Raw genomic sequence first — 27,075 nt, forward strand, 5'->3', positions numbered from 1 at the left:
CTGTAGTTTATGAACTGGAGCGGGAGAGACGCTCGGCTTCCTGGACGCGTGAGTGTAATTTGATTTTACACCGCTGATTAGCACGCGGAACGCCGGTGTCATTTACACAGGTAAAGACACAAAACCATTGAGTTCCATACATTTAAGCAGTGTGTAAAATCGGCTAAAGAATTCATTCATCCAGAACCGGGGAGCTTTGAGAGGCGTCGCATTGAATTACGACAGGTAGTGACAAGTTTGTCTCGGACGTTTGAAGTCTCACAATCGCGGCTCTCAAACTGATGTTCACTGGGACCTTCACAACACCGAGCTGCCACAATGTCGACCGGAGCAGGAAAGAGACTCGAAAACCGGGTGAGAATACTGGAGTCAATCATCAAGGACCAACGATCACCGCTGAATTTGGAGAGTTTGCTGGTAAGGTTATGGGGATAATGGGATGCTTGTTATTAAAATACATCTCTGGGAAGTTTTGAGGTTTTGTTATATACATATATCCTATGTATGGTCATGTCACAAGTGTCATGTCATTTTGTTTACATAATATGAAATGAATCAGAATTTGGTTATATTCTGATCATGAAAAAGATAGGCTATATATTTATTTCTCTAACTGAAATGTTTCTAAAAAAAAGAAGACTGCTGGCTTTATTAGCCAGAAGTTTGGTAGCATCATGAACATATTAATTAATATCTGCCAAAAACAAAAAATAATTATGGATAATAAGCAGTTATGGATAAAATTTTTTAGAAACTTTGCAAACAATATAAGACAAACCTTGGCCAAAATTTGTCTCATGACATTTATTTTGTCAACATTAGTGAGTTGATTCAATTACTGTTTAAAAATCACTTATATGCATATGCACAGTAATAGCAAGAGCTTGCATCTCCAGTAGTAACTGCAAGAAAAAAACATATGTTTAATTGAAAAGATGATTACATGTGTACAAGAAGTTTTTGTAAAGATGTGGAGCATGCAATTTTTTTTTTTATTATTTTCCAAATTATAGGCCACATCTGCTAGTTGCAAAGAATATTTATGAAAGGTTGGTAATTTTCTGTGTTTATGTTGTAATATTGATGTTAATGTAATATATGTTATTATATTAAGACCACCTAATAAGATAATGAAGATACCAGAAAGCTCTTCCTACACACATAGGTCATACAATGCAAAACAAAACTGCATTATATATTGAGGGTGTAAACAATCTTATCTCTGATCAGTGTGTTATCAACACACCCTCCTCCACAGTAATGCTGTCTTTTGATGGTAATGTTTTTCTAAAATACAGAGCTATATTGTCCAGTCCTAAAGCACCAGGATAAACTTATTTTATACACCCATTGAGAAGGCAGGAAGTAGCTTTACAAAGTGAGGAGGTACCATACGTTTATTCAATGACACGGTTAGAGTGAAATGCGAGGACTTGTCAAGCAAGCTTTACAGGGTGAAAATGACTCCTATTGTCACTTCTAATCAAAGAGTGAAATCTCTTATTACCCAGCAGTCTACTTAGCAGACAAAAATTCCAGACAAGAACTGCATTTTTTGAGCAAGACTGAAAGCTGGCCGCCCATGTTCAACACCATCAAAATAGGCCTCAACTTTCTACCTGTTGTATTAATTAGTAATTTCGCATACGCTTTTATCTAAAGCATTTCCAAAGCATCTTACTGTAGACTTATTACAAGAAAGTTGTCTGGACTTAAGTGGCTAGCTCAAGGGCATAATGGTTATAGCAGCTGTTCTTTGTGCTCAGGGGTTCTTCCTCATTCGTTACACCTCAAGCAATGAGTAGTATTTTTATCTTTTAAATTCCTATCGGTATCATCATAAAAGCCTTCTTTTTTAATTTTTTTACATGGAGTGGGTTGCTTCGGGGTGGTCATTTTGAGGTCATATGACCAGCTGAGTACTTCTCATTTTGTCTTAATAAGCCCGCTAATATTGTACACTTAATCTCACCAAATAAATGAATCATGAATACTGACTGCCAGAAGCGCATCTCTACAATGTAATTAGTACCTTAATAGTTTTTGGCTAATGCTGCATCCACAGTATAAGACCAAAACAACTGCCGTTTCATCTAGTGCGAATGCAACTTTAATTAAAATGATTAATGATCATACTTTAAAATAAATAGTTCAGCACAAACATGCAGAAATATTTACACAAAGACAACCCCTTTTTTAATCTCTGTTGGAAAATTTGATGATCGCTTTGCATGCTGAACTGTTCCATTAATGGAAAGTGATAGCTATCTATGAACAAACGCTGGAGGTATTGGGTGATGTATTTTTGGTGTGTGTGCCTATCATGCTCTGTCCAGGGAGGCCCAGGGAAAGACCTAACGAAAGCCCTGCTGGTTCAATCCACAGCACATCTGCTTTGAAACATCCACTCACTACCTCAGCTGCTTAGCCATGCACGCTTAGCTCTCAGTATCAGAGCTGAAAATATACACAGCCTGAGTTATAGTACATTTCATTCCTCTTTTACCCAAATGATTATATCCCTCAATCCCATGCTCTTCCAAGTCATGCTTGTCAGACAAAGCTCCACTTTAGTTCATGATGTCGACATCACAACGCCGTTCTGATACTGAAGTCATTTAGTGTGTTGTTTATTTTGATATTTATGATGCAGTTGAACTATGGACAGTTTATGATGAGTCTTTCATTTATTATATTGGATGCAGACTCATTGTGTCCTACTGTGAAATGTCATACAGGAAGCTGAGGTCACATCCTGAGGAGAGAAGTAGCTGTCTCCAGCTTTCTTTGAGTGTGTGTTTTTGTTTTTAAACTGTTTTGTGGACTGACTCCTGGTGGAAGGAAAACAGGATTCTGTCATTGTTGATTTTGCTTTTGTGTGTTTTGTTTGTATGTGTGTCGATTTGTGTTACGGAAGTAGAATTCATGTAACAGACCTCGCAGACTTAAACCTAAATTTTGAAAGTACATAATTAAAAATACAGGAATTTTTTTTATTTATTTTAAAATATTATTACAATTTAAAATAACTATTGTATATAAAATGTCACATGATCCTTCAGAAATCATTCTAATATGCTGATTTGCTGCTCAAGAAACTTTTATTATTATTACGGATGTTTTTGCTTAATATTTGTGTTGAAACCGTGATTTTGTTTTCAGGATTCTTTGATAAATAGAAAGTTCAAAAGCACAGTATTTATTTTAAATATGAACCTTTTGTAATATAATACGTGTCTTTACAGTCAATTTTGGTCAATTTAATGTGTCCTAGATTCATTAAAATATTAATTTATTAAAATATTTCTTACTGACTCCAGACTTATGAACTGTGTGTGCTTGATCATTGAATGCAAGATGTAGTGATATCTTGGCATTGGCCTGCTGAGGGCAAGTGACAGTTTTTATCAACTGGGCTGAAACTCACTTATCTCTTTTTCTTGTTCAAGCTGCAGTAAAAAATCTTTATTTAACGCTTTTTTTATATTGGGCCAACTAGTTTATGATGTTGGCCTGGCCAAATGTAAGTGTTTGGGCTGGGAATGTTGGGGTGGGGGTAAATGTGTTCTATGTGTGTTTCTTGTCTTCCATGTATTTTTTTAACTCTGCAGTGTCACTGTGTGTATTTGGAGGTATGTGAGGTAGTTTCCAGGATCATCCAGTGTTATAAATGTCAATCATTTCCTAAAGTTATTTATAAATACAATGACTGTAAAGGAGACTAAAACAGGCCTAACCCTATTCCTAAATCTCCACTTTAGCTTTATATCCAAAGTTAAATGTCTCAACAGGACTGTCAGAGTGATCTTAGTTCTGGGATTAGAGGAGAGTGAACTCACTTTGATGAGATTTTTGGCTGTGTAAATGAAGACGAAAGCCAACTGTAGAAATCACTTTGTATTTGAAATTCTAAGAACTATATCTTAAGTGTTTTTTAATGCTTTGCTCTTGTCTTCTGCAGGATTCAGTAACTGCTCTGGCCCTTGATCTGAATCATCCCGCACTGAGAAAGAACAAAAACATTGATTCCTTCTTAAACAGATGTAAGTCTCTTTGGAAGTTCATAGATTATTAGATTTATTGTATGTGTAAGGCTTATGCCTTATGACTTCATATTGTCTGTATTTGTAGAACTTTGTCAGTAACTTGAAAATAACAATAAAATGATAATAGATTATACTGTATATCGCTTAATTGTCATAGCAATATATCAATACACATCCAGACCCTACTGTCAGCCTTGTCAACAGATAATATACACTTTGCAGTTAAACATTTAGTTACTTTAAGTATATATTGTGTAAAATGAGTAAATATCATGTAAAAAAAAAATAATTTAAGCAAGTGCACCGTTATCATAGTATTTTGGCAATACTTATTTAAAACAGTCACTATATTTACATGGTGTATACACACACACACACACACACACACAAAACATGACTTAGTACTTGGTGCAGAAACCATTGTTGGCAAACACAGAGGTAAGACAATTTTTTTGTAGTTGGTCACCAGGTTTGCACATCTCAGGAGGGATTTTGATCCACTTCTCTTTACAGATCCTCTCTAAATCCTTAAGGTTTCTTGGCTATTGTTTGGCAACTTTAAATTTCAGCTCCCTCCACAGATTTTCCATAGGATTGAGGTCTGGAGACTGGCTAGACAATTCCATGACCTTAATATGCTTCTTCTTGAGCCACTCCTTTGTTGCTTTGCTGGTATGTTTCGGGTCATTGTCATGCTGGAAGACCCATCCATGACCCATCTTCACTGTTCTGGCTGAGGGAGGTTTTTGTCAAAGATTTTACAGTATATGACCCCGTCCATTTGCCCCTCAATGCGGTGATGAAGTCATCCTGTACTCTTACCAGAAAAACAGCTGTAAAGCGTAATGTTTCCACCTCCATGCTTGACTGTAGGGATGGTGTTCTTGGGGTCTTAGTCAGCATTTCACTTCCTCCAAACACGGTGAGTCAAGTTAATGCCAAAGAGCTAAATTTTGGTCTCATCTGACCACAGCACTTATTCCCAAGCCTTCTCTGAATCATTTAGATATTCATTGGCAAACTTTAAATGGGCCTGTGCATGTGCCTTCTTAAGCAGGGGGACCTTGCAGGATTTCAGTTCATTGTGGTGTGTAGTGTGTTACCAATGTTTTGCTTGGTGACTGTGGTCCCAACAAGCTCCTCCTGTGTAGTTTGGGGTTGATCCCTCACCTTTCTCATGATCATCCTTACCCCATGAGGCAAGATCTTGCACGGAGCTTCAGACCAAGGCCGATTGATAGTTGTTTTGTAATTCTTCCATTTCCGAATAATCTAACCTACAGGTGTCTCCTCCTCACTAAGCTACTTGCTGATGGTCTTGTAACCCATTCAAGCCTTGTGCAGATCTACAATTCTGTCTCTATACATTAAAATAAACCTAATTTATTTATAAGTGGGCGAACTTACAAAATCAACAGGGGATCAAATAAATATTTCCCCCACTGTTCTCACACACACACACACATATATATATATATATATATATATATATATATATATATATATATATATATATATATATATATATATATATATATATATATATATATATATATATATATATATTAATAGTTACATCAAATGCATAAAGTGAATGAATGAATGATTTTTTTTTATCCTTGTATAGTGTAAATGTGTTTGTTAACAATTAAATGATAAACCGTATTCATGTAATATGCATGGTGTGATCTCTCTAGATGAAAAAGCTGTGACTCGCCTCAGAGAACTACAGGTGAAGCTGGATGATTTTGAAAGAGTCAAGCTGATTGGTCGTGGAGCGTTTGGTGCAGTGCAGCTGGTGAGTGAGTGAGTGGATGTGTGTTTATGTGAGAGTCTGCCCATCTTATCTGCTGTTTGACTTCAGGCATAGCCTTTTGTCTGTGTGTGTGTGTGTGTTAATGCCTGTGAGGCTTGTACGCACATGTTCTGCCTGCTTCTACTTACCTGCAACAACACAGAGCATGCAAGCTTTTGTCCTTGTGATAGGCACATATAGTCTCATTCTTTTAGTTTCACACTTGTCATTCTTTATAAATAGTTAACGATGGTAGAGCATTATATGATGCTTATGCATAAACTGTGAAGATGAATGATTTCAATTAAACATTAAACACTTGTTTGCATAAAGCAACGTATTGCAGAATGTGTGTAGTTTTATTAAGGAATTACATGGATCTGGTTTCTGATGTTAATTCACATATGTGGATGTAGGTACGACACAAAGCATCCCAACAAGTGTATGCCATGAAGCAGCTCAGCAAGTTTGAGATGGTCAAGCGCTCTGACTCCGCCTTCTTCTGGGAGGAGCGTGACATCATGGCATTCTCCAAGAGTCCTTGGATAGTTCAGGTGGGATTCCTTCTCATATATAGATATGCCTGGGTGGTACTTTTTTTTGTGATGTGTGTACTAGAGAACTGTTTTCAAAAGACCCGGAACAAATTCGGTACAAAAAAAAAAAAATTTGAATGTTACAGTACCGTACAGTACAGTCTTTTTTAGTACCGGTGGTACTGAGTACCCGGTCAACATCGCTTCTGATATGAATACAATAAAATATTTTAATTTGAATGTTGGGTTTAAATGAACGCTGTTATTAGAGTAGTTAATTGTTAGCATAAGCACGGCTAACGCTAAAATAATTAGAATTAAGTATCTTTATTAACTATTTAATGCTCCTATAACTTATATTAGGGTAAAAAAAAAAAAGAGAACATGATGATATTTACTATTTTTACACACGAGTCTTTTAAATGAATTATGAATCTAAAATATGTTTGTTAGAGAATGTACAAATGGTTAACATTGTTTGTGTCATATCAGTCAGAAAATCAGTTTAAAAAAAAAAAAAACCTTTACAATTAAATATGTGCACAGTTTGGACTTAAATGAAAGTATAGTACAAATTTTTTAAATGGCATGTTTTTGTGTTTTGCTTTGGTACCGAAATTGGTACTGAGAATGGTGGATTTTCACTGGTATTGGTACCGAATACTGAAATTTTGGTACCGTGACAACACTAGAGGATGTTTGAGAACTGCATCTATATTTGGGAAGCTCCACAAGCTGAAAAAAAAAAAAAAAACATTAACAGAGTGCATATAAAGGTACTGTTAAAATATTAAATAATAAGTAAATAATCACATTTAGGGATGTCAAAATTACCAGTACTTCAATACGAAGTTAATAATAAAACGTTAAAAATGCAAACCGAGTGCTGTCTGACTGACAGGCGGCTGTGTTTGAATGCTTGCACCTCACAGGATGCACCTGCACATGTTGTAGTACTGTAACACGTCAGTTAACACGTCAGTTGACAGTCACTAATGTAAATAGGCAAGACAAGAAATATCAGATCTGCTCATTAGACCTTGAAGCCTAACAGAATTGCTGATGTAAAGTTGATTGAATTAAACAAAATGAAACATAATAAAATAAAAAAAAATCAACAAAATGTGTTCTCTATGATGGACTGTTATAATAATACTTGATTTGACTTGATTTAGAATTAGAGAAATACTTGAAGACTACATGTCCCTAATAATGTTTCTAATATTTATTTTAATATGTATGATAATTTGAATGCAATTAATTATAAAAAATATTAAATATAAGAATTAGTGGTGGGCCGTTATCGGCGTTAAAGCAGCTTTTTGGGCGATAAAAAAAAGACACTGAACCGAGCTCTCTTCTGCGAAGTTCTCCTCGAAGTCCCTCCTGCACCTGAACGAACAAATACAAATCGCAGTTTGAACAAACAAAAAGATGTGAAAGAGCCCAATTCAGCACCGCGGTGTTCTGGTGTTCAGGGCTCACGCAGAGAAAGGCGTCTCAAAACACTTGAACATCGAATTTGCTTATTTTTGCTCTTGTGCCGACAAATACATACAAAATATCCACCTTGGAAATTATGCTCGAAAAAACTGTCAGTTATTTCTTAAGTGAAAGTAAACAGTTGAGGGAAAAAATGGGATGTGTATTATATTGGATGCGTTCGTCGTCTCTTAAAGTGACCGCGCCTAATTTAGCGACTGGCTGCTGTAATGTTAATCCAAGAAAATGAAAATGAAAATCACTCACTGCTCTTGACTGAATTACTTTGTAGTTTTAACAGTCAAACCATTCAGACACCAGATATAATTTTTGATATATATAGCAAAACTGTAATAATGTGAGAAATGTTGAAGGTGTCTGAATAAATGTAGGTTTGATTGTAAATTTCATTTTTACATTGAAGACTATCCAGTGCTATTTTACATTTAATTATTTGGTTTCTGTACCTGGACACCTACAAACTTGAAAAAAACGTAAACATTGGTGTGAAACAGGCGTAAAGTTGGTTGCACCTTGTGCAATGTGGAATTAGTTTACAGCTTTTTCAAGCACTTTGTGATGCATTTTGGAAACAGGAGATGAGCCCCTTCTCTAATGCACCACCTAGCTTGATAAACCCCTTCTCAAAGACTTACTGTTTGTCAATTTAATTTGGGTAACACACATTCTGAATGCCTTCAGCAGAATTCGACTGAGCCATTTTAATCTAGATTAATTTCAAGATCACAGTGAGATTTATCTAGATTAAAAAAATTAATCTATGCCCACCTCTAATAAGAATACATTATTACATAATAACTATGTTTTTAAATGAACAATGATTACTAAATAAAGCACTGTGTTCAATAGCATATTTAATATAGCTGTGGTCTTGCAATTGGAATCAAGTATTGTGAAACCTGTTGGCCTCACTCTCTCTTTCTGTTAACATAGCTCTACTGTGCATTCCAAGATGTGAAGTACCTTTATTTGGTGATGGAGTTCATGGCCGGTGGAGACCTGGTGACTCTGACCAGCAACTATGACATCCCAGAAGAGTGGGCTCGATTCTACACGGCAGAAGTGGTGCTGGCACTGGATGCCATCCATTCTCTGGGCTTCATCCACCGAGACATCAAACCAGACAACATGCTGCTTGACGGCAACGGACACCTTAAACTCGCCGACTTTGGAACATGCATGAAGATGGACTCGGTGTGTTTTGGGTTGATAAGTCTACATTTCAAAATGTATAGTATGCAATATTGCAGTTAGTTTGTCACAAATCATAGTGTAACGACTATTTTAGGACAGGAAACTTGGCTGAAAAAATTATTTTTGCATGTAGGCTGCAAAAATCCCCCATGCTGAGATAATCTTTTCTTCGCTACCATCTTGTGGTTAGATCATATAGTGCAGCCTGAATTATTATGCTCTCTAAATTAATTTATTAAGATTTATTTATTTTTTAATCTGAAATGTGCAATTTTTTCCATCTTATATTCTAGCAAAATTAAATGAACCTGTGTTTTGAATGGTTATTGATGTTGTTGCATCTGTATATGCGTTTAGTCCGGTATGGTCCGCTGTGACACTGCTGTCGGGACTCCTGATTACATTTCCCCAGAGGTTTTGATGTCACAAGGAGGAACGGGTTACTATGGAAGGGAGTGTGACTGGTGGTCTGTTGGCGTTTTCATTTATGAGCTGCTAGTGGGTGAGTAGCAGCAACTTCATCTGCACTCTCTCCTGTACTTTCACCTTATTGTTCTTACCATCCTTTGTTCAATCTTCTGTCGATGTTGGCAGGTGACACACCGTTTTATGCCGAGTCCCTGGTGGGCACCTACGGAAAGATCATGGATCATAAAAACAGCTTAACTTTCCCAGATGATATCGAAATGTCAAAGAAGGCCAAAGACCTCATCTGTGCCTTTCTGTCTGACAGGTGAGAGAGAAAAACAGTGATTTAGATTGAGTAACCTCTTTTAAACATTAGTCCCCTACTATCCTGAGATGTGATGTCAAAAGCAGCATGGAAAATATGATTTTCTTTTTCTAGAGGTTAGTTTTTCTTTTCTAGATAGTGATTTTGCCCTTAGTGTTAAATAAATTGTGACCATCAATAATATAAATAAAAACTTTCCATTCAGTTTAAAATAGTGCTTAATTTTATTGCAAAATAAACAATTATGACTTAACAATTAAGTAAATTATAAAATAGCTATACTTTATATTATTTTGTTTGTATCAGTTTTTCATTATTTTTATTGTCACATGAAATATACACTACTGTTTAAAAGTTTGGGTTAAATTTTTTTTTATTAATACTTGTATTCAGCAAGGGCACCTTATATTGATCAAAAGTGACAATATTTATAGTGTCAATATTAAGTGACAAAGACATTTTTAATAATGTCTTAATTTGGTTAAGAATCCTCAGGGGGAAATGTATTACTTTCCACAAAAATATTAAGCTGCATAACCATTTTAAACATTGATAATAATATGAAATCAGCATATTAGAAATGATTCCTAAAGGATCATGTGACACTGTTGAAAATTCAGCTTTCAGCTATGTTCAAATAGAAAGCCATTCAAATATATTTAAATAGAAAAAAAAGAAATACAGTTTTGATCACTGTATTGTACTGTAAGATTGATCAAATAAATGCAGCCTTGAAGAGCATAAGCGTAACAAACAAGAAAAAAATCAGTGTACAGTAAATGAAATCAACTAAAGCCTTTGTTAAAATGATGTACCTGTCTACATCTCTTCATTTAATGCAAAAGAATCAGTCACTGGTAAAACATCAACTTCATGTTCCAATGCTTCTACTAGATTTCTTTTTAATGCTTTGTCACTCTTTCAGCCTGACAACTTCAATCTGTTTTTTCTTATAACTCTCTTTTTCCTCTCTCTTTGTCCTCCCTCTCACATGCACACACATGCAAGTATTCCTGATCAATTATCCAGAAAGGGGCTTTATGTTTTCATGTAAAAGCAGAACACACACACACACACATACACACACACACACACACACCCCTCCCTTTGCATTCTGGCTGCAGGAATGTCCCACACATGGCAATCTAAACTGCTGCACCCCTCTGATCCAGATGCAAGAAATGGGAGGGGAATGACCTTTCATTATTTTGGGATGTTGCTATGTGTGACACTTTCGCTCCTCAACACATCCATGCTCTGCCGTTTCCCATCAGCCACTCACTGTTGGATGTTCCAGTCTCACACACACAAACGTCACTTAACGGATTAGTGAGTGTGTTTGTGGTTCTCTGTTTGGTTTGCTGACCAGTGTTTTGCTATGTTCAGGGAGGTGAGGCTTGGCCGTACTGGAGTGGATGAAATAAAATGTCACCCCTTCTTCAAGAACGATCAGTGGACCTTCGACACCATACGAGACAGTAAGCCTCTTAGTGTGTGTGGCTGATCTGTGAAATTCACATTTACTCATGATAATTATTTATCACTACTTATAACTATTAGATCAATATTATTCACTTACTGTAACATTATGCATGTACGGAATGATAACAGTATACAGTAGATGTCTAGGGAATTTACTGAAGTCTTGCATTGGTTCATGTCTTGAGTCATTCATATATGATCAGATTATGGATTTGGGGTTTTGGAGCACAGCTTTTAAATTTCCTGAAATTGCTGCTCATATATTTCTCCAGACAAATGCAAACATTAATTTCACACCCTCATTTTATGCTTCTTGGAAAGCCATTTCAGTCATGCATGCATATTCTTGCATTTACTTTGTGCTGAAATCTTCTTTGTGGTTTCTACTCACTGACTGTTTTATTGGTATATAATTACAACTGACCTGTTTAGATGTTTGTCTTGTTAACCATAATGTATCTTGACTTAATTGATGTATATTATGAAGCATAATTATGAGATGTGATAAAAAAAGCAAAGTGTGGTGTTACAGCAACATTATTTTTTGCTACTTTAGGTCATCAGTATTTCATTTTGTTTTGTTCAGTAACATTGCTGTCTTCTGTGTTGTGCAGTGTGGAGGAGTGATTTGCTTCTTTTAGAGGGTGTGGTGTTTGGGACAGGGTTACGGGGGTATGGGGTTGGTTTCAGTAAGGGCGGAACCCAACATGTGGCCCGTACACAGTTACTAATGAGAGAAGAGCTTCAAAACCACAGAGTTGGACTCGTTTTCTCTTCCTCTCTCTGTCCCTCGCTCCAGTGATGCCCAAATGCACATACTCTATTTGCTTTCTCTCTGCCTCCACAGTAGTCTGTTATTAGCAGTGGTATCAAGGGGCATTCTGGGAAATTGAGCAACATCATTCATTGATCTATATAGTGCAGTATTGCCATATGGAGATATTAAAGGATAAATGATAATGATTTATTTAATTTAAGTGTGTAGGAGTGCAAAATGCATATATTAAACAAATTCATAAAGTAACCAACCCATGTAGTAACCTAAGAATTTAGTTTTTCAAAAAAACCTCTTTGTGTTTGTAATTAATGAAATGAATGTCGTTTTGTCAGTGTTTGGACATAATGTGGATTATGAATGAATTATCCTCCTGTAACTCAAAAGCTAAACTTAAAGCACAAAGATCCAGCACCTCTGTCTGTTTTCTTTTGGCTGTGGAGAGTTTGAATGCAGCCTGTCCCCAGTAGATGTCTGACACATGTTCTCCGAGTGTGCTCAGCAAGTTCGCTCCAGAAGCAGGGAGTGTTTTGGATGTGTTAGTGAGCATGAACTTGTGTGTGTGCACAGGAGGTAGTGAGTAAGCACTGGCCAGCTTAGCAAATCATACATGCCACTCCTCCCTTCAGTACAGTGTCTGCTTTGTGTGCTACACACACTGAGCCTTTTACTGTGAGCCTCTCTCACACACAAGCACTCAAACACGACACACCATTTTTGCTCAAATCTTTTACAGTATTCTCTCAACCCTCTCTCTCTCTCTCTCTCTCTCTCTCTCTCTCTCTCTCTCTCTCTCTCTCTCTCTCTCTCTCTCTCTCTCTCTCTCTCTCTCTCTCTCTCTCTCTCTCTCTCTATCTATCTATCTATCTATCTATCTATCTATCTATCTATCTGTCTCTGTCTCTGTCTCTGTCTCTCAGCCATGGCTCCAGTGGTGCCGGAGCTGAGTAGTGATGTTGACACCAGTAACTTTGATGATGATATAAAGGATGATCCGTTAGGAACCGAGACCTTCCCCCCTCCCCGTGCTTTTGCAGGAAATCAGCTACCATTTGTGGGCTTCACCTATTTCAGAGAGGACCAGTAAGTGTAAAAATTTGTGCATTTTTGTATATTATTTGTGACTGTGGCTATTGAATTATTGTATTATAATGTCAAATATTGTTACTTTGCCATATTATGCAACAAACAAATTTGTAATACAATTTAATATAACTGACCTGTGTGGAAAAAGGATTCAAAAAGTCCCTTTTGACCAATGATTTTCATTAATTTTCCCAGGCGTTCATGATTACTCAAAGATTTTAAGAGTTTTGCACTCAGAAATAACAGTTTCTAGCATATGAAATATTTTTTAACCAAGCATAACTAGAAAATTATATATAAAAAAACAAAACAAAGCCATGGCTTTTTACTGTTATATTGATTTCCGTGAGTTTTCTTACTATGCCAGTATGGAGATCACTTTTTTTAAGGGTTTCTATGATTGTAAAAAGTTTTACATTTTAAATTTATTGTGAATGAATATCTACAGTAGAGATAAATAATAAAAATGGTGAAATCTAAGACAGAAAGAGTTTAAAGCCCACCTTTCAGACAGTGTAGGGCTGTTTGACTTTTACACAGATATCTTGTTCTCTTCCACGCATGCTCACTCACAGATGAACACTAAAGAGCTATAAAACGACAGCAAGCTCCTGTTATGGATTGATATAGACAGGATGTACAGTATTTTTGCATGATGATTATGCTAACCGTGAATGAGTGCTGTATTTGTTCCATCACAATTCTCTCCTTTTTCCCTTTCCTTTCACTCTTTCCTCCCTCGCTTTCTCAGTTTCTCCAGTGTGGCTGAGTGAAGCCACATGGGCCGCTGGCTGAGTTGAGGAGATTGTTATTGAATAATTGCTTTGAGATTTTCATTTCCTCTCTCCTTCTTGTTCCCTCTCTCTCTTTCTGACGTATTCTCCAAACTGTCTTCCATTTTTCATCTTGCATTGATTTGTGAAACCTCAAAGTGGGTTCGCTGAAGAGTAAACAAGGACGAAGCTAGCAGAGAAGAGTGGAATGTTTAGCGTAATGTTCTTTCTATCTCTCTTTCAGATTGTTAAATCAAAACAATAAGTGTTCAGAAGGGGACTCTAGTGCTGAGAGTGTCAATGAGGATCATAACTTAAACCAAGCAGAGGTGCATTTTTTTTTTAATAATATTACTGACTTTTATCATTTTATTGATGAATGTTAAATGATAAACACTATAATATGAGTTAAAGAACATATTTCTGGTTTTATGTTAATGAAGGGCCTTACTGATAGAGCTGTTAGCATACATGAGGCAAAAAGTTTGTGGATTTTTGCCCTTTAATAGTGGGTGGCACAAAATTGGCAGTTAGATTTCTAAAACAGATGCTTATACGACTTGTTCTGCAGCAGAATTTATTATAAATTTTTTAGTGCCATTACTCTGCATAATTGGAGTGTTTCTCTAAATTTTTTTAGATAATTGCTGCTATTAATAGAATGGAAAAACAACTTTGCAACAGTTTTTTGTTGACTTTTGCATTATGTGCATGTCCCTAGTCCAGTGACCTGCAGAAGAGGCTGAAAAAGTTGGAAGAAAAACTAAAAAATGAAATGCAAGCAAAGGAGGAACTGGAAAATAAATACAGGTACAAATACTCATAAACATACAATGGGATCCAAATAAGAACAAACTTTTTTTAGTTTTTTTTTTGTGCATTTTGTTATTTTTTATTCAATACAACTTTTTAAAAAATGATTTTACCAACATGACAATTTAAGTGGAAACTTTTCAGAAAAACTTTTCTTTGTTTTGTATGTTTTTTTTTTTTTTTTTTTAAGGCTTTTGTTTTACAGGGACACAATAAGTGTCCTCATAAACCATGTTTACTTTGTAGTACCCATGTCATTGTACACATTTTTGTCTTCATAAACCATATACCATATAACCAAATTCATAACATTATATATCTTAACTTATACAACACATTTAAACTGTGTTGTGTCTCAACAGAACAGCAAATCAGCGACTGGAGAAGTTGTCCAAAGAGCTTGAAGAAGAAGTAAGACACAGTTTTAAATTGCGCTCACCCTACTAAGGCCATCAATTCAAAACTGTTCAGAAACAAAGTGCAGCTTTCTTCAAGCTAATCTAGCTGTTTGTCTCTTTTTGTAGGTGAATGTGAGACAGGCGGTGGAAGACTCTCTGAGGGAACTGGAAAGAGATAAGGCTTTGTTGACGCACCAGCGTTCTCAGAGCATAAGAAAAGCTGGACTAGAAACAGACAGAAAGCGTCTGCTTGAGAAGGAGGGTGAGAACAGCAGATAGAAACTCTCAACCAATGGCAATAAATTCTGATTCATTTGAATAGCGACTACACGGAGTTAAAATTATGATCATAATTTGCTTTCTACCTGATGGATTATTCCATCTTCAACTAGCCTTTAGTATTACTCAATATTCTTTGAATTGCATGATTTTTCCATGATATATATGCTGCTGCAGGTGCAGCTTCTTTGCCGTTTTTGGTTGTTGAATAGTGAAGTTTTTCTAATAAATAACTGACATTCTTGATTCCCAAAGCACTGGCCCAAAACTTCCACCCGATTTTCTCAGTACTAACCTTCTCCCATCTAGAAAGTATTAGTTCTGCTCTGCTGATGTTGTGATGTCAACATATTTTGCATTTCTCTCTACTGCAGTGAGCAGCCTGAAAGAGCAGCTAGCTGAACTTAAGAAGAAGAACCAAAACTCTCATATCTCTGCCGAGAAGAACATTCACCTGGAAAGACAGGTGGGTCCCTGAGCAAAACTTTCTGACCATTAACCTCAGAACATTAACTATTATTTAACAAATATTTTAGGGATATAATAAAAGAACAAAAAAAAATCTGATAACGAATGTGTTTTTAGTTGGAGGAGGTGAATGCTAAGCTTCAGGCTGAGGTGGAGGAGTCCGAGCGACTGAAGAAGTCCCAGGCCGAGGCTTTGAGACAGTCGCAGCAGCTGGATATCTCTCTCAGGGAGCTTCAGGAGCGTCTGGCCCAGCTGGAGAGCAACCGGCAGGGTCTTGAACAAGAGAAACTGAGCCTGCAAACCTCACTGGAGTTGGAGAAGCGAGAGAGATGCCTCGGCTCAGAGACTATCAATGACCTACAGGGTAAGTACATGTGTCTATGCCTGTTTATATTCATTATGACTTGGACCTGGAGCAACTTTACCACCCACAAGGTGCATGAAAACAACTGGATACAAGAATGTGAGAAAAGATTCCAGCACTGGAACAAACAAGAAATATCTCTTCTGTGTCGTGTTTTTAGTTTTGTCTATTAAATCTAAAGGATTTGTTTCTGCAGGTGAAACTTGTCATGAATTAAAGAATATGCATTCATTTTTTTTAATGGACAATATCGTCCGCTGGTGTTCTCTTTATAGTTATTTTTCTTGGTGTGAACGGACCTTAAGACCATAATCTTAAAATATGAAAATTCCAAGCTAAACAAATAGTGAAATAAACACACCATGAACCACAATATATGTATTGTGTTCAAATAATTTATATCCAGTTTTTTTTTCTAATTTTTTTTTCTCAAATTACAACTGTCCCTAATTTTTTTCCACCATGACAAATGATTTTGCCACAAGTTTTGTCAAAAATTATTTTAGGTTTATTTTTTTAAATGAATTGCGAAGTCAAATACAGTATATTAAGAATACAGTAAAAAATATTGTATTCATTTTAAGTTCATTTGATCCATTTTTATTCTGACAGTACTTAAAATATAATTTCCACCACAAAATAATAACAATAAAAAAAACATTTGGAATGAAAATTGTAAAAAAAAAAAATGTTAGAAATTGACAGAAATAATAATAAAAAAACTACCAAGAGTTTGAATTGTTTTATGAGAGGTTTAACCTTTAATATTTACTTGAATTTTCTGACCTTTGACTTCAACTTTGTTTTTGTGTTTATACTTGCCTGTCTTTCTTTAATTTTAATTTTAATTTTCAGGCCGTGTCTCTGGACTGGAAGATGAGTTGAAATACATAAAGAGTTCTTTATCAAAGGCTGAAGCAGAGAAAAGACAGCTACAGGACCATCTCACTGCCCTGGAAAAGGTGTGTGTTTTAGCAGGAGATTGAATGATTCAAGTTCTCAGCACATGATGTGTGTGTGGTTATATGTATTTTTGTGAAACCCCTATTAATGTTGTCCCCTTCACCCATAGGAGAAGAGCAAGCAGGAGATCGATTTCTCCTTTAAACTCAAAGCCATTCAGCAGAGTCTGGAGCAGGAGGAGGCAGAGCATAAAGCCACTAAAGCCAGATTGATCGACAACAACAAAATCAACCAATCCATCGAAGAGGCCAAGTCTGAGGACCTGAAAAGTAAAATGACATGGCTGACTCTTAATTTAAAATTCACATGTATATGTGGACAGATTTCACTACAAATTAAAAAAAAATAGAAAATAGGGGAGTGCAGTTTAGAGTGGGGGGGGGGGGGGGCTTATCTAAGTTACTCATTCATTATCTCTGGGGAAAGTGCCCAATTTCTGCTCTTAAAACAAACCTGGAATACATATAAAACTGTTGTCCAAAGGAAGTTCGAGAAAAAATTTGGAGACACAACAAAAAACTTGAGCATTTAATCTTTGCTAGGACATCAGAAGATTTACATGATTCTTTTGGAAGTGCCTTATATTTACCCCGGTATGAAAACAAAATATTTTCCTCATTCCAAAATGAATTTTCCATTTTTTGTGTTCTAGCTGAGTAAATCTTTACAATGTATGCAGTGCAAGCCTTTGGCTCCTTCAGAGTTTGGTTATGCTGTGTGTGTTTGTGTGACAGATATGGAACATAAGCTGCTTGAAGACCGATCAGCGAAGCAACAGTTGGAAAACAGACTGATGCAGTTGGAGAAGGAAAACTCAGTATTAGACTATTACTACAAGCAAGCCAGACAAGAGCTTCAGGAGCTCCGCTCGCTCAAAGAAAAACTCACTGAAGAGGTACACCTTTCCGACTGTTCTTCTTGCCTGACTGGATCTGTCTGATGTTTGAATTGTAATTATTTAATAAAATGTTTTAATTATGTCACACTATATGCTTTTTTGCATATTGTTGCTTGTTTTCGGCACTATTTTTGGCACATATTTCTGGACAAAACTTAATTGATTAAAGAAAAGAGGAAAGATATTACACATAATTAAAAATGAAAGGCATTTTAAAGTTACATATATGTATCACATGGTCTGTGGAGAGTCCAAGAAATAAAATCCAATCTTGTGTCTGTGCGTGTGTCTGTGCGTGTGTCTGTGCGTGTGTCTGTGCGTGTGTGTGTCTGTGTGTGTGTGTGTGTGTGTGTGTGTGTGGCAGATGGATGTGCTGAGTCTGCGTGTGCAGCAGGAGGCTCAGAAGAAGACTCTGTTTCAGGCAGATCTTCATGTACAGAGGCAGGAGATCAGCACCCTGCGCTCCTCTGAGAAACCGCTCAAACAAGAGCTCAACCATCTGCTGGAGCTCAAATTCAGCCAGGAGAAACAAAACCAGGAACTACGCAGGTGAGCTTTTTTTGCTGATGTACTGTATGTTCCAGTTATATTATTATTCTTTTTCATTGTCTTCATACAGTAGTTGTGAAATGTCACTATTCATGGAATTAGAATGATTAATAAAACTCAGTTATCGCTCTTTAACTCACAAAATAAGCATAATAATGCATAGCACACACGTATATGATGGATGCAATAAAAAGGTCTCTTTTCTCTGTTTCCAATCAGGGATAGAGAAGAAGCTGACAAACAGCTGAAAGAGCTGAAGGACCAGTTGGAGGCAGAGCAGAACTTCACAGTATGTCTTCACATATTTTGTCAGTGAATGTGTGGAGGGGATGTACTTAGGTTGGTTTGTGTATCTGTTCTCATATTTATTTTGAAATAAATAGTTTTTCCTTGATTTCAGAAACTTTATAAAACTCAAATTAGAGAGCTGAAGGAGGACTGTGATGAAAAGGCTAAACTCTACAACGATGCTCAGCATAGAATAGAGGACCTGCAGGAAGAGAGGTGTGTATTTGCTATTGAAACAGGATGGCTGGACATATGAAAATGACTCATCTTGTTTTTTTTGTTGTTGATGCAATCACCTGTAATCATGATCCATTAGATAGATACATCTGCACAGAACTCATGTAAGGACCTTGTAGTTTTATGCTTTAACCACGAGAAGAAATGTAGATTTAAGATTAAATATAAATGGAAATTGGGGTTTCTTGGCTTTTGGTCCTTGTCTTTTGGCTTTGAAATCATCTATATGCTAGTGTATTTCACATCATAGACTGTGCCTGTGCCTCGTAAAGGAAAATCACAGTTGAGCGATATAAGCGGAGTATTTTCTCAGTAAGGAGAAAGAGCAATTTGCATTTGAAACCATACCAGTTAGAACAAGGCTAGATGAAATAAGAGGTAAATAGATACAGGTATTTAAAAAATGAAGGAAGGGAAAATAGGTTTTATGCATGGATGTCTTACAGCACACTGAATTCCTGTTAAAATACAAACTGGTTTTATGTATGTTTATATAGGGACTCCTTGGCAACCCAGCTGGAGCTGAGCCTGACAAAGGCAGACTCCGAACAGTTGGCACGCTCCATCGCTGAGGAGCAATACTCAGACCTGGAGAAAGAAAAGATCATGAAGGAGCTGGAGATCAAAGACATAATTGCCAGACACCGGCAGGAACTTAGCGAAAAGGACAGTACCATCAGCTCGGTGAGAATTAGAGCGAGTATAAGAATGTATTTATTTAATTATTATTGGTATATAATAAATATGAATTACTCTGTGCACACAACATAAACATACATTCATATTAATGAATTAAAAATCTTTTGTGTTATACCAGCTGGAGGAATCGAACCGCACACTGACTGTGGATGTTGGGAACCTGGCTAATGAGAAAGAAGAGCTCAACCATCAGCTCAAACACCTACATCATAGTGAGTATTCCTGCTGAATTCCTGTTAATAATATAATAATATAAATAGATGATGTTATAATGTCCATAAAATGTGCTGTATGTGCTCCATATATGTGCTGTAATGTACATATAACCCTACATTGCTGCTGTTCATAATGTACATATAATCCCCACATTGCATTCCTATTTATATTCTGTACATACTCTGCTTAATACTGTATATAGCAACTCCACTGTACATTCTGTAAATCATAGCTTCACTCACTCTGCACTTATATGCATATAAAAACACTATATCCTTGCACTTCTGGTTAGCTGCTAACTGCACTTCATTAGCTCTGTACTTGTACTCTGCATAATGACAATAAAGTTGAATCTAAATCTAACATTTATAAATGTGTTTACACAGAGCTAGAGAGGTTCAGAGAAGAAGATAAAAAGACAAAATCTATGATCCTGTCCTTTGAGAAGCAGATACAGTCTGAGAGAACCCTCAAGAATCAGGTGTGTTTGGCTTTTAACTACAGGAAACATGTACATGTTACAAGATTGTTTTGATAGCTTAAAAAAGGTGTTATTAGCATGTCTCCGGTTAATTTGATCAAATGCTTGAATTGTAGACTATAAACAAACTGGCAGAGGTAATGAAGAAGACCGATGTCAGGCCGCAGCAAGGCAACATCACTGACATCCGCAGGAAGGAGAAGGAGAACAGACAACTGCAGTCGCAGCTCCGCAACGAGAAAGAAAAGCTCAACAACTTAATCATTAAACACCAGAAAGAAATCAATGAAATGCAGGCTGTGAGTGATATTAAATATATTTCAAATAAAATGTAACCAGCAGAAAACCTAGCCACCTTTCTGCATACATATATAAAGCACACATTATGTGTTGTCTGTTTTTAGACGTTAGCAGAGGAGTCTCAGGTGCGACTGGAGATGCAGATGGCCATGGACAGTAAAGACAGTGATATTGAGCGTCTGCGCTGTCAGCTCACTTCTCTCAGCATTCATTCTCTGGAAACCCCCAGTATCAGCAGCAACGACCTGGAGGGTGATGACGTGTATCCAGGTAACTATCCAGGTTATGACCCATCAAGCACAGGATGTGGTCATTTATGCTATAATTGATGCTAGGGATGGGCTTAAGATCCATCCATCCATGCATCCATATATTTTTTCCCTGATTATCCGCTGACTCTATAACACACATAATCAATACGTAACTGCCACTGTTTTTCTCTTTTACCCGTTTTCCATTTCACTCTGTCTTTCTTTTTTGTGTACTTCTCCCCCTCTTTTTAATATTCCTTTCTTCCCCTGGACACAATGGCAAACTGAATTCATGCATCCTTTTGTTTCTTTTCCTTCATTCTTCTTTCACTCTCACCATGATGCCGCTGTAGTGCGCATCACACACTCACACACCTCGGAGTCTATGTCCTTCAAAGTAGGTGTGTATTGATACACGGCCATGCCGGATTGTTCCTCAGTTCCCCTCTGACTCAGAGGAAGAGGAGGATGAGGAAGCTGAGTGGGGGCAAAGGCCTACCATCACATATGAGAAACCTACTGACCAAGAGTCTGCAGGTGACCCTGCATGGAAACATATCAGCATGCATACTACCCTTTGCTCTCCTTTACTTGCATTCAGTGTGGAGTTTAAATACTAAACAGCATTTTGGGGCATGAAAGAGCCTACAAAGCCTAAAAATGCTGTCTAGGTAGGCAGCTCACTAGGTCAGTGATTCCCAACTAGGTGTACACATTCCTCAAGCATGTAATTGGAATTAATATAATATTTTTCTTTGTTAATCTATAAAACAAGTTCAGTCTATACAAATGGTTTTGTTTAACCTATAAAAATATAAAGCTATATATATATAAAAAAAAATCAACTATTAAAAACTTTTAAATAAATCTGTTTATTATGTATTATTGTAATTAAAGGCTTAACACATTGAGATATTAAAAACTCACAATAATACTTGTGATGCTCGTAGCAGAATATATTTCCTCTACAACAGTTGTGGTCTGATGTTGATGAAGAGGTACTACTGATGGGGCTGTTGGGGTACATGAGACAAAAAGGTTGGGAACCACTGCATTATGTTTTGAAACACAGCATCACTTTCCGATATTGTGTGATGCTCATTAGATCTGCCATAATTTGGTACATAATCGCACTGATCACCATGTGTGTTTTTTGAAACTCCAGTAACACTACTAAAACATTTTTATTCCAAGAGACCTCCAGTACAGGTTTCATTGTGCACCTGGGAAAGACGTTTTTGGAGGCTTGAAATTGCTTGAAGAGAAATGAATCTGCTTGGTCATTTTCAGTTTGACAAAACCTGTAAATAATTATTATTACCTGTAATAATTATAATATATATGAATTTGTAAAACACTCTTCTGGTTTTCTTTTACCACAGATTCTAGTCTTGAGGGATGGCTCTCACTGCCTACCAGAAACACCAAACGGTTTGGATGGGAAAAGAAGGTAAAGGTTTAGACATACACACTCACATGTCACAAATAACAATAAACCCTCTCTGATCATCTGTGTGTGTGTCTCTGTGTAAATTGCAGTATTTGGTGGTAAGCAGCAAGAAGATCCTGTTTTATGACTCAGAGCAAGACAGAGAGCAGTCCAGCCCATTCATGATTCTAGATATAGAGTGAGTTTTTATAAACGTATCTAAATTTGACCTGTATATTGGTTTTATTATTAACACTGATTTCAAGTTCATATAAGATTGTAAAATTGCACAGGCTGAACATGAACTAATAAACTTGTGTGTTGCATATTCGTCTGTCATACATAAATGAAACAAATAGACTTCTGCATATTTGTTTTTTTGATAAACTATTTGCATCTTTTATAATTTTTATTTTTTTTATAATTTTATTTTCAATATTTTAAAATGTTAAAATGTGAAGCTAATTGGATTTATTGATAAATATGTAAACCTGGATGTTGTGTATTTTTTAAGTTTACTTTGTAATCCAAATAGATGGAAATTTTATATGGTAAAAATATAAATTCCAATAGATAAATCATAATACATACTACATATACCATAAACATTTATTGCTCTCTTGCACAGCATTAGCCAACCCATTTATTTTTATTCCTCTCTTAGCAAACTCTTCCATGTGAGACCTGTCACTCAGACAGATGTGTACCGCGCAGACCCCAGAGAAATCCCACGCATCTTCCAGGTAACATGCTTAATTTGTACCTCCAGGAAATGTTTTATCATTCTTTAAGATTAATCTTGCCGAACTTCAGCTTTCTTCTTCTGCTCTGTCTGTAGATATTATATGCTAATGAGGGGGAGAGCAAGAAAGAGGAGCTTGCTATGGAAACCTTATCAGCAGCTGAAAGGTCGTCGGTTATCCAACACAAAGGTCACGAGTTCGTGATCACGCTTTACCACTTCCCTTCTAGCTGTGAAGCATGTCCAAGGCCTCTGTGGAACGTCTTCAAGCCCCCACCAGCCCTGGAGTGCAGGCGCTGCCGAATCAAATGCCATAAAGACCACATTGATCGCAAAGAAGAGGTCCTAGCTCCTTGCAAAGGTCAGGAGGGGTCACACTCACAAAGCACTAAAAAATTCTAATTTATATTACTGTCTGTAGCTTGTTATACACATGAGAACTTTGCATTTTTGCTACTGAAATTAAATATGAATTAAAATATAGATGTTATTAACATTATAAATGTCGTTAGTGCCATTTTATGAGCTCTAAATGTTTTTGTTTATTTTAAATATGGACTTTTGAACCTCCACATTGTGTATTTTAGGTTGAAACTGACCCGTTTGGTTCTTTTTTTTCACCAGTGAACTATGACATGTCCACGGCGAAAGAGCTACTGCTGCTGGCCAACTCCACAGGAGAGCAGCAGAAATGGGTCAGCTGCTTGCTCAAAAGGGTCCCACGTAAACCTATAGCTCACTCCTCAAGCATAGCTATAACTTCTCCCCACTCCGAGGCAGCATCAAGTGGCCTGTCCCCTCAGCCCTCTCCTCACCTGTCAGCCCTTTCATCCCCCAAACTTCCACACAGAGGAGCCGTCAAAGTGCATTCCACCCGACAGCAGCCCTCACCTAAGACCAGGTGAGAACCTCTTGACAGATCCATTTCTTAGAAAAGAGCTTGAGAATTATGGTTTTATGGGTTTTAAATATTCTTAACCAGGAGGTGAGGCCCACTAGGGGGCCTCGGCACACTCCCAAGGGGGACAGCAGAATATTAAATTGTTTAAATATATAAAATATGTATATATTTAATTCTAATAATAGTTGATATTAATGTTAATTTTAATGATCTTAATTAAACTGCTCAAAAAATTTAATTTAGATGAATCCTATTTCTTCTCAAGAACATACAGCTCTTGAAACATTTGGAATCACAAAATGATTTGAGATTCATTTACCTATACTGACACTCACATTTCTGTTAATAATATATTATGGTTGTGTTAATATGATATTATGTAGGGGGCTTATGTCATTAGTTAGACCACACATTTTTGTGTTAAGGACGCTGATATTTTATCATTGTTTGACAACACTGCTCTTTCATGAACATTTGAATGCATAATTGATAACGATTTATACAAAGTCACTTTCTATAATCATAAAGAAAATCCTGTTTAATACTTGCACATCTGTGCTAGCTTGAACTCTTCTGCTCAACATACTTTGAAAAATATGTATTGGAACATTGCTAATGTTGTTGCTTCTTATATTTACTCTTTACATGCAAGTCGCTTTAAAGAAAGAAGTCCCCCAAAAATAAACTTGTATTGACTACTTACAATAATTTTATGTTTTTTATAAATATTTGGAGCTTGGAAGCTGGAATCACTTTGGGAAATTAGTTTTCTATGAGGAAAAAAAAATGAAAGTGAATAATGTCATCTTTTTCATTTTTGGGTGCACTTCTGCTTCAATCAGAGTAAATGTAGATGCTCCAGGTCATAGTGCTGCAAATGCACTTTGCAGACGCGTCGTTAGAACCATCATTTTGGTTGGCCACCTACTGTATGTTAACCTGGCACAATATGTTAGATTTGGTTGTGAAGTTGCACAGGTTCTCAGTAGCTTAAATTATAATGCTAACCTTTTATAGCCCTGGCCCCATGTTCCGTATCATTCTTCATTGACCTGTTCACCTTTGACCTTTCACCTTCCCTATTTGTGCTTATGTGTGGAGAGTAATTACAGTGCATCGCTGCTTATCGTCCAGGTTTTCTGACTGCATGTGCTGCCCTGAATCAAACGATTGGCTCTCTGTTCTGTTCTATGTATGCAAATAAAACCGCACAGATATTCACAGATGAATATGTATGAATGAACAGCTGCCAAAAATCCCATGGTAAAATCAGATTTTATAGAAAAGTTAGCTGCAAATACAGATCTGTCATGATCACATCTTTTTAAAACTTAAAGAAAAAACTGATTGCATTTATTTTGCATTGCATAAATTGTATTTATCTGTATGTTTTCATTTAAGCGTGGGTGGCCATAATTTTTTTTAAGTGGACTTTGAGGCCGAATGACACTTTGTTCCGGATGGATTGAGTTGGGCCTGAAGGACTGGGGTTGGTCTCTTGATGTTGAAATGGATGATGATGTATTAGACTTCTGAGGAGTTTATGGGGTAACCACAGTGGTGCCTTAGCATGTTTTTGTGCATGTGTGTTAATGCTTTGGCTTTAAATGTGTTTTTTGAAGTATGGCATTTATACAGTGCGTTTTGTTCTAACTTTGAGGTACTATATCTAGGGCAGGTTTTGATATTGATACTGTGTTTGATGCACTAATATGAGTGGGCATGCAAATGTGTAAATGTTCGGCTGAATTCAAGTATGTCTGGCTTAGTTTGAGTAAGTTGGGTCTGAAAACTGATGGTGTGGTGGTGATGCTGTTGTGTGTGGTTGAATATAGAATAGAATGTGAAATGTCTGCCATATAGGAGTTATATATATATATAATTTTTTTTTTTGGTCACTGACCTTAAACCTCTCTCCTCTCTTTTAATTTCAGTTAACCTTGGTGAAGGTTTGGATAGATGATAATCCATCCGGGAACAATGAAAGAGGAGAATGTCATTGTGTTCTTTTTGGTCAAAAAAGGCAGGACTTCCAAGTGCCAAACTCCACAAGTATAAATGACTGGGGAAAGGGGGTCGAGTCTTTTTTTAAACACAAAACAAGCCATAAATCACCTAAAGGGTGTAGTTTCAATTCTAAGTCATTTAAGGGTGTTTTATGTCTTCCTAGAATATACAATTCCTCAAAAAATATTAATAAAAAGCATCGGAAGATATTTTTGGTTTCCTTGCAAGGTTGTCAGTAAGTGTGACTGTTTGCCTGAGTGTGTGTTTGAAACCGAATATATAATTCAGCTCCGCAATTACACGATCATCTGAATCTGAATCTATTTTTGTTAGGAAAAACAGACGGATTATATTTTTATCATGCATTATATCAAAGAACACTTTTGAAAAATATTTTTCAAAGAGCATTACTTAGCAGTTTTCCAGAATTATCTGCTCAAAATATATGCATTATTGAAGACTGATATTACATGATGCAAGGATGCAATATGTAGCACATTTTAGCATTTTATTAATTGCTGTGGCAAAAATTAGATACAACCTGTATGCATAGTGGAACATGAAGATCTGTATTTCTGATTCTGTATTGTATTATTTTGCCACTGACAAACTATTGAAACATTGTGAAATTGTTAATAAAAAAAGGTTTAATTGATGGAAGACCTGTGACTCCTTAGGTGTGATGATCTAAAAATAGTATGTGGTGTTAATACAGGTAACACAAAACATTTTTTTTAGGAAGAAGGTTTCAATTAGCTATAATTATTCAAACGATATGTTGCCATTGTCATTTACATGCTTTTTGGTGGTTGTTAATGATTCACAAGAATTGATTAATAAAATCCAATGCTGCACAAGCGTTTAAACCA

General features: G+C 36.4%; 1 protein-coding gene across 1 annotated transcript; it reads left to right on the top strand.

The window, feature by feature from the left end:
* LOC132092333 (rho-associated protein kinase 2-like) lies at window positions 1-26,543 on the top strand. The gene is made up of 32 exons (XM_059498513.1): window positions 1-417; window positions 3,962-4,043; window positions 5,744-5,844; window positions 6,258-6,395; window positions 8,814-9,074; window positions 9,432-9,576; window positions 9,669-9,807; window positions 11,194-11,285; window positions 12,985-13,147; window positions 14,168-14,252; window positions 14,645-14,733; window positions 15,099-15,147; window positions 15,261-15,396; window positions 15,788-15,879; window positions 15,999-16,245; window positions 17,101-17,207; window positions 17,318-17,477; window positions 17,943-18,103; window positions 18,471-18,655; window positions 18,875-18,944; window positions 19,056-19,159; window positions 19,678-19,864; window positions 19,998-20,091; window positions 20,482-20,576; window positions 20,693-20,875; window positions 20,981-21,146; window positions 22,510-22,577; window positions 22,667-22,755; window positions 23,221-23,299; window positions 23,395-23,659; window positions 23,923-24,199; window positions 26,134-26,543. The coding sequence occupies exons 1-32, from the start codon at window positions 319-321 to the stop codon at window positions 26,135-26,137; spliced, it is 4,212 nt and encodes a 1,403-aa protein (XP_059354496.1). The 5' UTR covers window positions 1-318; the 3' UTR covers window positions 26,138-26,543.
* The last annotated feature ends 532 nt before the right edge of the window (window positions 26,544-27,075 follow it).

Source organism: Carassius carassius, chromosome 18, assembly GCF_963082965.1.
Source record: "Carassius carassius chromosome 18, fCarCar2.1, whole genome shotgun sequence".
NCBI classification, from domain to species: Eukaryota; Metazoa; Chordata; class Actinopteri; order Cypriniformes; family Cyprinidae; genus Carassius; species Carassius carassius.